The 15986-nt window shown below is 48.6% G+C and overlaps 3 protein-coding genes across 6 annotated transcripts in view; 2 read left to right on the top strand and 1 right to left on the bottom strand.

Annotated features, from left to right (window-relative positions):
• LOC102448411 (uncharacterized) overlaps positions 1 to 7191 on the top strand; it is a 36306-nt gene extending 29115 nt beyond the window's left edge. Inside the window, exons 3-6 of one of the 2 annotated variants that reach the window (XM_006122982.3) lie at positions 1800 to 1940; positions 2630 to 2695; positions 3309 to 3399; positions 5911 to 7191. In XM_006122982.3, the coding sequence (XP_006123044.2) occupies positions 1800 to 1940; positions 2630 to 2695; positions 3309 to 3399; positions 5911 to 6118 (506 nt within the window). In that variant the 3' untranslated portion in view covers positions 6119 to 7191. The remainder of the gene's footprint in view (positions 1 to 1799; positions 1941 to 2629; positions 2696 to 3308; positions 3400 to 5910) is intronic. The other variant, XM_006122983.3, reaches the window with a different exon arrangement.
• Positions 7192 to 7684: 493 nt separating this feature from the next.
• Positions 7685 to 14772, bottom strand: NUDT2 (nudix hydrolase 2). 2 transcript variants are annotated; one of them, XM_075932794.1, is made up of 3 exons: positions 14686 to 14772; positions 12504 to 12646; positions 7685 to 8543 (listed from the first exon to the last, which is right to left on the bottom strand). In XM_075932794.1, exons 2-3 carry the CDS (start codon positions 12637 to 12639, stop codon positions 8230 to 8232), a joined length of 450 nt encoding a protein of 149 aa, XP_075788909.1. In that variant the 5' UTR covers positions 12640 to 12646; positions 14686 to 14772; the 3' UTR covers positions 7685 to 8229. The 2 variants fall into 2 exon arrangements, with proteins under 2 accessions (XP_075788909.1, XP_075788908.1); XM_075932793.1 differs by having other exon boundaries at positions 12504 to 12649; positions 14686 to 14757.
• Positions 14773 to 14931: 159 nt separating this feature from the next.
• The window catches only part of KIF24 (kinesin family member 24), a 42498-nt gene continuing 41443 nt past the window's right edge, over positions 14932 to 15986 (top strand). Inside the window, exon 1 of one of the 2 annotated variants that reach the window (XM_075932788.1) lies at positions 14932 to 15087. The gene's annotated coding sequence lies outside the window, so the exon portion shown is untranslated. The remainder of the gene's footprint in view (positions 15088 to 15986) is intronic. The other variant, XM_075932789.1, reaches the window with a different exon arrangement.

The raw sequence follows: 15986 nt of genomic DNA, 5'->3' as shown, positions 1-15986 counted from the left end.
GAATAGTATTCCGTTTTAAGCATTTCCGGAAAAAGGTGCCAGTGTAGACACAGCTATAATGGGTATGTCTAGACTACATGCCTCTGGCGACAGAGGCATGTAAATTAGACTACCCGACATAGTCGACGAAGCAGGGATTTAAATAAACCCCGCTTCATTAAAATAAAAATGGCCACCGCGCTGTGCCACTCAGCTGATTGTCGGCACAGCGCGGCAGTCAAGACACAGATCGTTCGGCAAGGAAAGCCTTTGCTGACTGATCCTGTAAACCTCGTTTCACGAGGCATAAGGAATCGGTCGACAAAGGCGTTCCCTGCCAACTGATCCGCATCTTGGCTGCCGCGCTGTGCTGACAATCAACTGAGCCAGCACAGTGCAGCAGCCATTTTTATTTTAATTAAGTGGGGTTTATTTAAATCCCCGCTTCATTGACTATGTCAGGTAGTCTAATTTACATGCCTCTGTCGCCAGAGGCATGTAGTCTACACAGCAGGGCAAAAGTCAAATTAAGCCACACAGCTTGAGCTACGTCAATTGTGTAGCTTAAGTTGAAATAGCTTGATTTGTCTTGATTTGTCGCCATCCAATCAGATTCATCCCTCCTTTCAACCCGTCTAGGTTATAAACTGGGAGGTGAGCTCATGATAAGAACTTTTCCCTTACAAAGTTGTCAACACCTGGAGCTCACATTTGTTCCTGACTCTTCTGTTCCGAAGACCAGAAAAGGATCAGGACATGCAGTGAATTGTACAGTGCTCTCTGTAAGTGGTCCATGTACTGTACTGGGATTTCCATCGCTTCCCTCAGGGGCATTATTTCACCCTTGCAAAGATTTTACTGATATTGAAGCTTCACTCTTCTCTTGGGTTGTTCGAATTGCTTGATAAATTAGTCCCTTGCTTCCCACAAGCCACAAGCCAAAATTTAGAGCCACTGGGCACCCCCAGCTTTTCATTCAGACGATGAAGCAGTCACTCCTGGAGTGCAGGTCTCCTTTTATTCCTTACACTTTTGGGTGTAACAGCGTCACTCCTGGTTACACACACACACACACACACACACACACACACACACACACACAAGCTGGCATTGCACCTCCACTCCTGCAGAAGTCTAGTGGACCGACTGCATCTCAGAGGACCTCCTCTACTTCTGCTACCCAATGTAGACTGACAGCATCAAGATCAGGAGAAGGGAACTCTGATTTGCTGCTGTCGTTAAGGATGTATCCTTACACTGCCACAGGCAGCATGCTAGTCCTATAGCCCCAGAGCACCTAAATAACTTCCCTGGTCTTTGTTACTTAATGCTTTCGGCTTCCTAATCGCCAGCGTTTGATAACCAAAAAGCTTGTGCCTAATTCATTTGTCAATTTTTCATTTATTTGGCCATGGCCACTCATTTAACATGGCAGGAAGGGGCGGGTGTATCTCAGCTCTGACTCCACCTGAATCCTCCGTCGTGTTTTTAACCGTTTGTTTGTATAGCACCCGTCCTCTTTAGACTAGATAGTCCTTGGAACGGGGACCTTGTTGAACCACGGATCAAAATCTGCCCTGTCTACCAGGCTGATCGTGCAAGGTGCTGAACACTCCCCGTTGCGTTTGATATCCATGCAAATTGAGGGCCACACCGGATCCGGCCATTGCCTACCACACAATCCAAATTGGGGGGCTGCAGGAGCAATCAGCCAGGGCAGGCTTTGTCCCCATGTGGTTTGCCGAGGGCCAAGCAGGCCCAAGTGTGCTGCATAGTGAATAAACAATAACCGTCGACAACTTTGTTTTTTTCTTTCTAAGCTAAAACCATCAGTACCTCAGCAAAGGTCCACACCAGTTCTAGGGGCTCTGCCCTGGAGTACCCTGCCTTCACGCTGGCTGAGTTTAACAGCACGGTGCCTCTGCCACAGAGCAATCAGATGACTCCAGCAACAGAGAAGGGTGGGTACTCTGTCTTCCTGAACGCACGTGTCCAAAAAGCAGCAGCAGCTTAGTGTGGTGGCCTCGGCACACGAGCACGGCCCTGTCACGTCTCACCGCTGTGAGGCTTGCCTCAGCAATGGGTAGCGGTGCACTGATGAGGATCTGTGGCTGCCCCACAGGTGCTACAGTTAGAGCTAGAGCAGCATGCAGGCATTCTTGGTGCTACAGCAGGGCCCCTGTGCTCTTCCCCATCTGAGAGCAAGGGCAAACCCAGCCACTAAAGGGTAGTCCTTGGCTATGTCTACACTCACAGCTTCTTGCGCGAGTAATATGCAAATGAGGCTAAGCGTGGACTATCGCTGAGGCTCATTTGCATACCTAATGAGCCACCATTTTTTTTCAGAAGAGGCTCTTGCGCATGAAGAAGCGTCTGCACTGCCCCTTCTTGCGCAAGAAAAACCCTCTTGCGCAATGCTGTTACACCTATTACTTGAGTAAGAGCCTCTTCTGAAAAAAAGGTGGCTCATTAGGTATGCAAATGAGGCTCAGCGATATTCCATGCTTAGCCTCATTTGCATATTACTCGTGCAAGAAGCCGCAAGTGTAGACAAAGCCCTAAAGAGGAAGGATAATGCAGCACAATGTGCCCCCTCTGTTTGTCAAGACAGCCTCCTAATACGTGCCTCTCTGCTCCTTCGCCCCTGCAGAGATGACTGCCCAGTTTAGATCTCAACCTGGACACCGAGGGAAAAATGCTGGGGCCAGGCCTGTAGGTATGTTGGGAAAAAAATGGGAAAAGGGAAAAGATAGGGTGGAGTGAGGGTTGCCAATTTCCTTCCTTTCCCTGCAAACAGGAAAGTGTTCCTGTGGGATGTGCCCTTACTCCGTGCCCACCAGTGCTGTCTGATGCTGCACTCCACACTTCATTCAACTGACTGCAGTATGTCCTAGGGGAGACATTCCTCCTGGGGATCACCTGTACTGCCGGCTTGCGAGTGTTGCCATGGCTGAGCACTGAAGCCCATTCCACCCTGAACTTAGTGCTGGTATCGAACGGCCATTGTCCCTTGCCCTGCCACCCCTTGCATCCTGAAACTTCGGTTGCAGGGCAGAGAATTCTGAATATTTGTTATCCTCTGAGAAAGGGAAGGGAGGAACCTGCAAAGAATAGGCTGTAAAAATGCAGCCATGATAATATGGCAAAGCTGGCACCTGACCTTATGAACAAGGAGTGCACAAAGTAAGTCATCTCCCCCACCTACATCCTCTGCTACTTTTGATGGGCTGGAACGACTCATTTTAGTTTGGAACAATGTTACAGGTGTCTGTCTTGAAAGAATAACACAGGAAAATGTTGTGTGATTATGCAATTTGGTTCCATTCCAGCCACCAACTGGAAGACAGCCATGCTGGTCCTCAGCCCCCTGGCATTTATACTGGGGCTGATCATACTGACGCTGAACGTTCGTTACAACAAGTAAGTGCAATGAAGTTTCTCCCTTAGCTGCTTTACTGTTGTCACAGCTCTGCAGTTAAAGGCCTGGATGCCACAAGGGTACTAGCATGTCAACCTCCAGGCCACAGGCAGGCTCTTGCCACATCCTGTTACTATGTCTAGAGCCCTGCATACCCATGAAGATCCACATCATATCTGCAGATAGTGGAGAGGATACCCATGCAAGGCTCTGCCCACCACCCTGCAAGGGGGGTGTCAGGGCAGGGAAAGGATGCAAGAAGCTGCATCCTAAATCTCCTTGCAGGATGGCCCAAGTGCCAGCCCTGCCTGGCCCCCCTTCCTCCTTCTGCCCCCACCTAGTAAGCACTGACCTGCAGAGCTCCTGGCACACTGTTAAAAAGGACAGCAGCCTCTACCAGTGTGGGTATTCAATAAGTAGCTCCAGATACGCCCCTCCCCCCTGCCCTCTTTCTGTATCTAGGAACAGAAATGGCAGCACTCAAGAGACTAATAATAAAATAGAACGTGACAACCCGCCTAGTTACACACACACACACACACACACTCTCTCTCTCTCCGCACTGCTGCCTACCTCTTCCCTGCACAACCCTGCCCTCATCTGTGATCCTTCCCCCTCTCTCCTCCAGATTTATTGTGCGGATGCAAGTAAAATCTGTAGCACGGATTGTGGATCGGATGGGGAGTTGAGCTTGGCGGAAGCGGATCCACGTTTTTGTATCCGTGCAGGGCTCTCTGTTCCCTCCCCTTCCCACCTCCAAAAGTTTTGTCCGTGTTCTGGTCATCTATTCCCCTTTGACTGCAGTAGACCTTCGGAGTTTCGAACACGTCAGGAATGGAGGATGTTTGGAACTCTGGACAAAACGTTTGGGTGTTCTTTCAAAATATTTCAGCTGAACAAGTGACTTAATACAGCTTTGAGACTTTACTGTGCAGAAGGAAAATGCCACTTTTTACCATCTTAAATGAAACACGCCCAAAGGTTTTTCGCCTGGTCAAATCTCTTTTGAAACTACTGAAAAATAAAGGGAAAGTTTAACAGGGTCTCATACTGCTTTGGCTTTTGGTTGTCTCTGCTGCTGCCTGATTTCATACTTCTGCTTCTGAATGAGCTGTGTGGTTAACTGGTCAGTTTGTAACTCTGGGGTTTGTAACTCTGAGGTTGCTGCAATGGTGGTCAACCCGCGGTTTGCAGGAATATGAGGGAAAGGGTGGGGAGAGGGTGGGACCTGGAGGGTCCAGCAGCCCCAGGCAAATGAGGATTGACGTGTATTTAAAGAAAGGACACGTGTGAGAAGCATCCGGATTGCACACAACATTGTGAGAGCCATGCGCTCCCTTCCCTTGTTACTTTTGCCAGTCATTTAATTTGCCCCTCATCATGAATCACTTTGTGCTGAAAAGGCATGATAAAGAAAAAGCAAGTGCAAAACCAAAAAACGTAGTAGTAGCAGCCAAAAAAAAAGGGAAGTCATTGACGAGGACAGGATGGCAAAAGAAAGTTCGGAGCAAGATGATTTTGTTACTGAACAGATGAGGCAGCCATTTTGTTTAATTTGCACCAAGGTGACATTGGTTCCAAAAAATACATTAGCAGACATTATGAAACCCGCCATTCTACTCTCAGCAAAATTTCCAGTAGTTTCTGCCACTGTGCTTGATAGCTTTCCAAGCTGAAGGAAGTCCTAGAAATGCAGAAGTGACTACTTAAACAAGCATTAGATGAGAGTGACACAGTGACATTGGCTAACTGTTGTACTGCTTGGTTGCTTGCAAAAAAGGGAAAGCCATTCTCAGATGGCGAGCGGGTGAAACAACGAATCATTGAATCCTCAGAGGTTTCATTGGATGGGTTTAAAAACCAAGTGTTCAAAGTGCAAGATGAACTTGCAAAGTGCAAAACAGAGCTGCTCATCTGTCAGAGCAGCTTTTCAGAACTGTACATTCCAGTGTAACTAACAGGGTAGTGCTGGAATACAAAAATATTAATGGTCTTGCTCAGCTCTGCATATGGGTTCGTTGTGTTGACAGTGACCTGAATGTGACAGAAGAATGTTTAGATCTCACAGGAATACACGGGCAAGCACAGGGCTCAGCATTTTTTTGCAGCATTTACCAATTATTTCAAAGAGCATGAGCTACCCTTTGGAAAAAATTGTATCAGTTACAAGTACAACTGATAGGTGCCCCTCCCTGTCAGGAAAACACCGTGGATTTGTGGGTTTGGTGAAAGCTTGTGTATAGGACATCTTCTCCCATTTTAATCACATTATACCCAAAAGGGGGTGATCTGCATGAGAAACTTGCTGCTGCTGCCATCCACATCCTACTTGTATGGATAAAGGCATTCACCCTCCAGGACTACTGATCCAGCAGTACGTTCAAATGGGAAAGCAAGTAGTAGACAGACCCCATTACTAAATGTGATGGGAAGGGCCTTGTTCACCTCGGATATAAATGACATTTGAAGTGAAATAATTGATTTTTTTGGTCCCGCTTTTTTCATCCTTCTAGGAAGAAGAAGCTCCTGTCTGCTTTGAAGAGCTACCCAGAGAGCTGTGGTAGAGCTGGCTTACAGGAGCACTCTCCATTAACAGTGACGGCAGGAAGCTGGCCACGCAGCATTGCAGCCTCTCATGCCCCTTCCTTGCAGCACGGGGAAATACTGATTGAGTGGAAGGATGGGACCATCACGCCCCTTTTTGATCATGCTAACTTTTAGATGGGCTACCTCAGAAGTCACTGAGCCCACTGCTTCTATGCTGTAGTGCTCTCTGATAAGATACTTCCACTGGGAACAAATAGCTTAATGTTTTATTAGGAACCAACACACACTGCTTAACACTTCAGAACAATTGCGTGATGCGACACAAAGTTGTAGCAGGCAGAGCAGATTGTGTTATGTTTGTGGTGCTTAAACTTTCTCAAGGGTTCTGATTGATTCTGTAAGATCTATATGTAACCACAAAGTGCCTTTGCTGGTTGCTAACTTTCCTCCGAGTCACATGGAAAGGTGAATAAACCAAACTCGGTAGGGTTAGTTTTGACTTCAAAGTAGAAAATTGGATTCCCAAGCCAGCTACAGAGTGCTCTTAAAAAAATCCTCAGTGATTTTGGCCATAAGAGAATCTGTGACTTATCAGCTCCACCATCAGCAGCCAAAAGCAAAATGACTGTCCCTGACATTCTCCAGCCATTTGCTGAAGTTTCCCCTCCCTAAAATACAGATTCTGTAAGAAAAGTTTTTTTTAAATAAAAAGACTTTGTATTCTACATTTTCATCCTGCAAAACAGCTGATGGCCGCACAGCTGACTCACCAAGAGTTTTATATTCCTGGTACACAACTCCACAGCACTCCAAATCATAAAGCAATTATTGAATGCAACATATGCAGTGCCATTAAGATGCAGCTACCAACCTTGGCTTCAGCTAATAAAATGTTTTGTTTTGGCCAATGGCTGTTCATTACTGTTGACTGGGTAGAAAGGTTACTTGAAAATGGCTCTATATTTTTGTTTTATATTCTTGCACTTAAAGCAATACCATATTTTTTACTTTGTTGATTAGGCAGAAGCTGAAAACAACAATGAAAATACGACTGTGAAACAGAACACATTGTTAGGTATTTTCTCTCTTGCTTGCTTACTGATTGCTGTTTTCAATCTTGCATCTTTATTGTTCTGAACGTTACTTACACAAACACCCTCCCTGCTTGCTCTCCGTCACTCCCTGGCATCACCCATAAACAATGGTTTGAAACAGTGTTCATAATAAAGCTGAGTTTAAAACAAAAATCAGGGAGGTTGAAATCATTTCTGTTAGTAAGGCACAATGCGCCGCTGTATCTATGCAATTCATTCTGTCACAATAAAATGGTCCCAAACCTACCAGGAGCTGAGCCCTCTCAACCCCAACTGATGTCAGTGGGCACTAAAGGTGTTCAGTGGCTTATACCTTGTGAGTTAAGGCCCAGACAAGAGTTCATTAGAACCCTCACCTCTAACGATCTAGCTTGTGTGTGTGCAGCAATGCCGGCTATTGCAGAGAATGCCAGATGTGCTCAATGGAGAGTGAACACATTGCCCGTTAGAGACTGCAACCCACAGGGAAAAGGAATATTAATGCTATCACAGCTACTGCAGAGTCAGCATTAGCTTAGCTTGCTGCCGCAGGAGGTTCTCAGCTCAATGTAGGCACAGACTCATTATGCCCCCTAGACCAAGTCTATTATATACTGACCTTCAACACGTTAAACAGCCCAAAATGAGACAACAGAAATAGCCGAGGGAGTTGGAAATTTTTGACTATATTTTGTTCATCTCTAACATCTTCTCTCCTAGGCTCCCCAAGCATTTTGCAAACATTAAACATACAGGATAAGGAAATACAATTCACATGACAACTGGGAAAGATGAAGCACTTTAACCAAGTTACCAGAAGCTGGGAATAGAGCCCAGCAGTTCTGGCAACTGCTTGAAATTCAGGGTCTAATTTTTTTAACTGTGTTTTATTATTAAAATTCGCCTTCTGCTCCCTTTCTCAACACTGTCCTTCCAGCATGAAGGGAGGTGAAGGATTTGATTTTCTCAGCCCTTCAATGCTTAAGAGACCTGACAAAAGCAACACAAGGGAGTAGTCATCAGTGCAGGATCTAATCTCCTTGCTCTCTTAGATCAGCCCACGCTTCTCTGTGGGAGCTAGGATAACCTAGGGGAGATGACCACACAGCGGGATGATATACAATTTGCATTTCTGTGCAACCCCTGTTGCATTCTTGCTAAAAGAGCAACCCAGGTTTCTTTTAAAATCCCCAGTTTCCTCCATGAAAGGATTTATGCTTTGGAACAGAGAAACTGATGCACATCCCTGAATGCAGCCTGCATCTCCTTATACCTGGCACATCGGCAGGCCTCTTCCAACTTCAGCCAACGAAACGCCTGGTGCTCATCTGAGAGCTTGATCTCTGTGTTATAGTCATTCATTTCTGCCAGCCAGTAAATGACAGTTTTGGGCTTGCTTCTGACAATGTATTGCAGTTCTTTCTTAAACCCTTCAATGAGTGTGAACTGATTGGAATTGAGTCCGGCTTCTTCCTGCGTCTCCCGCAGGGCTGTCTGCAGGTCATCTTCACCTGGATCCACATGGCCTGCCAAGAGAGGGAGGAAAATAAGTCTCTGAGAAGAAAACAATGTTCTCATTGTGTTTGTTAAATTGGCAATAGGGAAAACACATCTGCAGTATCTGATTTGCCACAAACAATAGCCCTCGTGTCCTGTCTTCTACAGCCATCTGCTTTAGAGATTGGAGAACACAAATTGCATTTCAAAACTTTTTGTGCCCAGCTCAAGCACTTCCTTCCTTTTAGGATTTTAGGAATAGTGTTCATCACACGTATGCTGACGTTGCCAATCAGCACCCAGTGCCCTATCTGTGCTAGAAGTCTCCTCCTGAATTATTCTCCTTTCCAGTTCTGTGCTCCTATCTGCAAAGTCCCATATGAAAAGACCATATTTCTGTCTAAAAGGAGAACAGGAGTCATCCATGTTGTACCTTAAGTGGCTTGGGGCTTGATTCTGCACCTCTTAAGCAAGCAAGCCTAACAAAGTCAGTGGGAAATCTCACATCAATACACAGTACTCATCAAAAGAGCTGCAGAAGCAAGCCCACAGGCACCAAGGAGGAGGAAGTCAAGCTTGATGCTCATGAAGGACATGCACCAAGCACTTGATCATCAGTTTTCATATGCAATCATGAAATCTTTGGAGTAGTGAATAAAACTCGGCTTCCCTTCCCACCCAGAGCCTCTAAGCAGTCAGGCCCCAAGACTGCTTCACAGCCTGGCAAAAGGGAGACTGATGAAGGAAGAAGGCTGCAATATCATCTTATGAGATGCCCCAAGCCACGCTGGTCTGGACCAGGTCAATGCTTGGGTGAAAGATCTCTAAGGAACACACGGCTTCGTGGGTCTATAGGACGTGCTTTCCTCTGAATGAGTAGTGAGCCAACGGTCTGCCAGGGCACTATGCGCAGGAAGTGCCATCCTTCATCCGAGACATTAATGCATTGGCCTGAGCCCTTACAATCATTAGCGCCTGGCATTTTTAATAAGGGAAGGGAGCTAACCCCACAGTCCAGGACCAACACAGCTACATTCTGCCTACTGACACTTCCCCAGGCACTTAGAATCAGACTTGGCATTCATCTTCACTTGTCCCAATTTTGGGGGTGTGTTAGTACAAAATAATGAATATCAGCGTAGTAATATTTCTAAGATGGTTTGGATGGAAGATGACACACAGCTGTAAGACTAATATCACTGCAGTGTTCTCTACTGGAGCAGCAGTACTGCAGGATGCAGTAGCTTAGAGTCAGCTTATTTCTCTTTCTCTCTACAAGCCCAGCCTCTAGCCAGACATGTTACTATTCTAGTTCTTTCCATTCACTCTGGATTCCTCAGCATCACAACCGTTATTTCATATCGGTATAAATATAACAGTCTCAAGTTGTTTTTACTTTCCCTGAGAAAAGCCAGATTTAGTTTTCTCATGAAAACTCCAGACAGGAACACAAATAGAACAAACCAGGCAAGCGCTCAGAAAAGCACAAGCAACTTGGAGTCAAAGTAACTGTCTGAAGGAAAACACTGTTATGGACTTCATTCATTTATGGTTTAACTCTGTTGGTTTCAATAGAGGACTGGAAGGGGATGTGACTTCAGAATTGTTGCTCTACTTTTGCCTGGGTTCTGACAGTGTTTGAAATCACCACCATTAGTAGAGCTGGGCTGCAGGGAAAATGCGGTATTCCTCTGCACACTTGCTCCTTGTCTCTATGTCAGGAAAGAAAACAGCTCTTACATCTGGAGCACAGGTGCCAACTTTCTTCTTTAGAGGTGGGTGCTTCACCCCGAGCCCCATTCTCATCCCTTTCCCCAAAACCCCACCCATCTCTTCCTGCCCCCACTGCACCTCTGACCCGGATGTTCTTGCCCTTGCTTTACTCGCTTCCCCAACTACTCTCTGCCCTTGCTTTACCCCTTCTTGCCTCCCTCCCCCTTCACAGCACCTGCTGCCAAGCAGCTGACTTTTTTTCCCAGGAGTGGTCCACCTCCAGAACACCTGCAGAATAGGTGCCTACGATTTGGAGTCAATTCAGTTTTATAGCATGGATCTATTCTGAAAAGTGACTAAAAATCAAAGAATTCCACTCTTGCAAGTTAATAACCCAGTGATTCCAGTTCAAACATGTTCAATTAATAAAGCAATAGATTCCTCCTCTAACTCCCAGCTGCATTTTTCTGGACAGGACCAAGGGCATTTTGGCAGCTGGAACTGAGTTAATAATGGTATTGATGTATGAGGCAGAAGAGAATCTGGGTTCTGGCTGTATGAACTCTGCAAGGCCAAGAAGAGATGCCGTACAGAACATGTGACAATGGGTAAACAGTTGGCCACTAGAAAAAGCAGTGGGTGCTACTTATTATGCAAACCATCATCATTATTGGTCCAAGATGAGTGATGAAGAACAGATTACACAGATTCAGTTTTCATTTCAGGGGATCCTGGCTGTAGCCTTCCCTCCCAGCCAGCTATGGAGGGAAAGGCTCATTTCCTACCTGTGTTTTTAACCACAAGGTTAGAAAGGTTCCCAGGATGGTATGGACCTAAAAAAGTCCTAAATGGCTCCTGGCTATCGGAGATGCTTACATTTCCCTTTGTGAGACTGTGGCACCTAGAGTCAGCTGGAACGCTCGTGGCTAGCATCAGGGCTTTCTCAGTGAGGAACACTCAACCATGGAACTTTCTTTATGCAGTGGATGGTCACAGTCCACCTGTGTTGCCTTTCCAGCACACTACAAATTCTACTTACCCATGGTTTTGGCTCAGAAGATATGGGGACCAGTTTGCATATCGGTTTCATTATATGAAGCATAGTTGCCAGACAAGTGCTAGCATTGTAAGTCCTCTTTATTTACTGCATATATGCTATGAGGGAGTTTTCAATAGTGCACTGTACAAAATAAATAATTCATAGAATCATAGAACACTAGAACTGGAAGGAACCTTGAGAGGTCATCGCGTCCAGTCCCCTGCCCTCATGGCAGGACCCAGTGCCGTCTAGACCATCCCTGATAGGAACTGATCTATGTGTGGTCAGCATGTGTAGGATGGTGTCTTCTGTCTGGGAGAGCCAGGAACTACCAAGACAAGTTGCATGGGCAGAGAGAGAGAGGGAATAAAATCTGACAGTTCAAAATGATTTCTGCACTGAATGCTCCCTCGCCAGGGTCTGAGGGAGGAACAACCAAATGCCTTCTCTGTCATTCACCTTGGGTGATGAGTAAGGTTACGATTTGGTCACGGCAGCCATGGATTCCACGACGTTACTGGACCTCTGTGACTTCTTCGGGTTCAGCAGCTAAAGCTGGCGCTAGAGGTGGGCCTGGCTCCTCCCCCCACCTTGTGGCCAAGGCTACAGTGGAGGCCGTGGATCCCTTCCCTCCCTGGCCCCAGCCATGGCTACGTGACTGTGGCTGGACTGCACATCATTATCCTGCAGCTGCAGCCAGCTCCAGAGCGAGGGCTGTGACCTCGCTGCAGCTACAGGAGCTGTGACCCCACCATGGCAGGAGGGTTCTGCCTGCCCTTCCTCCCCACACCTAGCCCTGTCCCTCCCCCTGGTTATTTTTAGTGATGTCACAGCTCCTGTGAATTTCTGCTTAGTGTCCCATACTCATTCATGACTTACCTAAAATAACTGTGACAACATCTTAAGCTTAGTGATGAGCCTCTGTCCTACGTCTCAAGGCATGGCCAGTGCCTGTGTTCCATTTAATCATGCATGCTCTATTTGCCATAGAGCTTGGGCTAATTGCAAACCCAAGTCTGGCCACTGCCCAAGCTTCAATGCAGAATCAGGTGCATGGAGTGGAGTAAATCGTGGGTGACACAGCTGTGGGGCTAACACAGTTAACTGTCTGAACAGCCCCAAAAGACTGGTAGCCATTAAATTATTTGCTCTTAGAGGTCTTTACATTCTCTAATGTCTCTGGTTCCTCGATACAGTGAACATTAGTGTTGCTCTCTTAGCATCATGGGAACATCACCTTTTGGCGGGGTCCAGTGATGAGTGCCATAAGATGTCTGCAGAAGAAGATATTCAATATTGTCACCAATTTTTGAAGAGGAGGATCCTGGCTGTAGCTTTCTGTAGATTATCAAGCCACACGCTCTTAGTGCCATGGTCCTCCTGCTAATTGCAACGAGAGCAAATATGAATGCAGAGGATTAATTGTTACAAACAGGAATAACAGCATTGTAATGTAGCTTCTATGGAGGAAAGTGCACTAGATATGAAGTTTGTGATGGGATACAGCCCTAATAGAAGTGAGAGAGAGCAAGGATTTGCTAAACAAACAAAAGATAACTTCCCCAATTATCACCCCTAGTATCATTACCTCCTAGATACCAGCCTTTCCCCTCACCCTCCTTCTGTTCTAAATCTGATGTGTCAGTTTTAGAATGTGTTCACTTTTTTTCATTGTATTCCTTTGATATATATATGGTCATGCCAATTCTCTTCCAGAATTTGATCTGAGGAAGTGGGTCTGGCCCACTAAAGCTCATCACCTGATAAACCATCTTGTGAGTCTTTAAAGTGCTGCACAATCCTCTCTTTTGTTTCAGCAAGGTCAAACTAACACGGCTACATCTCTATTACTCATTACCCAAAGGGGAGAGACTTCCTTTCTGTACAGAATTCTAGGTAGGGAAGCCCTCTATAGAGCTCTTGTCTTCACCTCAGCTAGAGTCATAATTTTAGGACCAGTCATCTAGAGGAGATGCAGGTTGCACAGGTAAAAGCAGAGTAACTTTTCTACAGTGCTTTGAAGGAGTAGCCTGGGTCAGTGGCAGAGCAGGGAAGAAAACTCTGCCAATGTGATTTTATTATGACTCTTGTACAACGTGGTGTGATTTTTAAAAGCTGCATGGAAATGTAAGATTCTCTGTGTTCATTCAAAAATTAAAATATAAGGCTATGTATACACTCGGGGCTTCTTGCGCAAGTAATATGCAAATGAGGCTAAGCATAGAATATCACCGAGCCTCATTTGCATACCTAATGAGCCACTATTTTTTTCAGAAGAGGCTCTTGCGCAAGAAGAACCCTCTTGCGCAATGCCATTACACCTATTACTTTTCAGGAAGAACAGTGTTGCACAAGAGGGTTTTTCTTGTGCAAGAAGGGGCACTGTAGATGCTCCTTCTTGCCCTAGAGCCTCTTCTGAAAAAAATGGTGGCTCATTAGGTATGCAAATGAGGCTCAGCAATATTCCACGCTTAGCCTCATTTGCATATTACTTGCACAAGAAGCCAGGAGTGTAGACATAGCCTAAGTGTCTAATCCTGTTAAAACAAAAGGAAAAACTATGTAGCATTTTAAAGACTAACAAGATGATTTAATAGGTGGTGAGCTTTTGTGGGCCAGACCCACTTCCTCACATCATATTCTGGAAGAGAATTGGCATGACCATATATACCAAGGAAAAAGGTTGGCTTAATCTTTGTATTCATACCTGTCAGTGTGAAAGAAGCTATTTGCATGTATATGCAACCGCACTTAAGTTGCGGTCCACGGCATGCACTGTATCATTGTGGCCCCTAGGGCTTCCAAAGTTGAGTAGCACTGCTCTAAGGGCATGTTTACACAGTAGGGCTAAAGCCGAATTAAGCTACTTAAGTTGAAATAGCTTATTTTGGCTTTTGGCTCTGGCTACACAGCAGGAAGTCCAAGAAAAAGCACACTTCCTCTGTCTTCTCTTACTCATCCCCCCAACTCCTCCCAGGGCCCCCCTTTCTCCCCTCCCGTCCCTCCAACCACTCCCAGGGCCCCCCTTCCTCCCCTCCAACCTCTCCCAGCCCCCCCTTCTCCCCTTCCATCCCCCAGCCCCCCCTTTCTCCCCTCCCATCTCCCAGCCCCCCCTTCTCCCCTCCCATCTCCCAGCCCCCCCTTTCTCCCCTCCCATCTCCCAGCCCCCCCTTCTCCCCTCCCATCTCCCAGCCCCCCCTTCTCCCCTCCCATCCCCCAGCCCCCCTTCTCCTCTCCCATCTCCCAGACCCCCCCTTCTCCCCTCCCATCCCCCAGCCCCTCCCAGACCCCCCCTTCCATTCCCCAGCCCCTCCTCTCCTCCCCTCCCCTCCCCTCCCGTCTCGTCTCGTCTCGTCTCCCCAACCCAACCCAACCCAACCCCGCCCCGCCCCGCCCCGCCGGCCAGGTCCCGCTCTCACCTGACTCTGGGTCTGGCTCTTGCTCTTCCGGGAAAAAGGGAACCAGAGCTAAGGGGCGTGGCTGATACTGACCGAAAGCGGCCTCGGCCAATCACACGTTCAGGGGCGAGCCAATGGCCGGGCTCGACTTGAGACGCTTTGGCTGGGATTTGGCAGCTCGCGGTCCGTCGGACAGCCCTGGCTTCCAATTGGCCAGTATTGGAAGCTCCGCCCCTTCCTTTGCGCCCCATTCGCTTGTTCCGGGCGCGGGCGGCGCCAGATTAGGCGCGAGCGTTCGAACAGGGCAGGCGGCGTTGCTATGGGGACGCGGCCTAGCCGCTGCTGTCGGAGCCTGCGTGGGGTGGGAGTCACGAGTCGGCCGGGCCGTACCCCCGGGGAAGGCGGGAGCGGGGCTGCCCGCAGGTAAGCAGCGCAGGGGCACCCGAAGGGAGGGGACGGGTCGGGCGCAGTTACCATGGAGACGATGGGTCTAGTGGAGCCTGACTTGTTTCGGTTCCGGGCGTCACCATGGAGACAGCGGGGCCCGGTGGGCGCTGCCCAATCGACCCGAGCATCGTGCGGGCCCGGTGGGGGCCTTGTGGGGGGCACGTCGCCGTGCAGAGGGCGGGCCCGGCTGCAGCGTTGGCAGGTGTTGGGGGAGGTCTCCAGCGGGCCCCGCGCTGCCCCGGCCAGGAGCCCAGAGGCCGCAGATCTGTAACGTGTTGGGTGGCGTCCAGAACGGGTCCAGCCCCTCGCCCCCTGCCTGAGGCTCTGGGAGGGAGGTGGGGGCAGGGGAGAGTCTGGGGGCAGGCTCTGGGAGGGAGGTGGGGGGCAGGGGGGAGTCTGGGGGCAGGCTCTGGGAGGGAGGTGGGGGGCAGGGGGGAGTCTGGGGGCAGGCTCTGGGAGGGAGGTGGGGGGCAGGGGGGAGTCTGGGGGCAGGCTCTGGGAGGGAGGTGGGGGGCAGGGGGGAGTCTGGGGGCAGGCTCTGGGAGGGAGTCTGGGGGGCAGGCTCTGGGAGGGAGTCTGGGGGGCAGGCTCTGGGAGGGAGTCTGGGGGGCAGGCTCTGGGAGGGAGTCTGGGGGCAGGGGGAGTCTGGGGGGCAGGCTCTGGGAGGGAGTCTGGGGGCAGGCTCTGGGAGGGAGTCTGGGGGCAGGCTCTGGGAGGGAGTCTGGGGGCAGGGGGAGTCTGGGGGGCAGGCTCTGGGAGGGAGTCTGGGGGGCAGGCTCTGGGAGGGAGTCTGGGGGCAGGCTCTGGGAGGGAGGTGGGGGGCAGGGGGAGTCTGGGGGGCAGGCTCTGGGAGGGAGTCTGGGGGCAGGGGGAGT

The sequence above is a fragment of the Pelodiscus sinensis genome, chromosome 6 (genome assembly GCF_049634645.1).
Source record: "Pelodiscus sinensis isolate JC-2024 chromosome 6, ASM4963464v1, whole genome shotgun sequence".
Classification (NCBI taxonomy): domain Eukaryota; kingdom Metazoa; phylum Chordata; order Testudines; family Trionychidae; genus Pelodiscus; species Pelodiscus sinensis.
This window is presented reverse-complemented; position numbering and strand designations above follow the sequence as displayed.

Bases quoted from the DNA above. Each gene is read 5' to 3' on its own strand.
- NUDT2 (XM_075932794.1), bottom strand. From the start codon at position 12,639: ATGGCACTAAGAGCGTGTGGCTTGATAATCTACAGAAAGCTACAGCCA. The intron at 8,544-12,503 runs GTGATGTTCCCA...CTCTCTTGGCAG, and splicing joins TCACTGGACCCCGCCAAAAG to GCCATGTGGATCCAGGTGAA.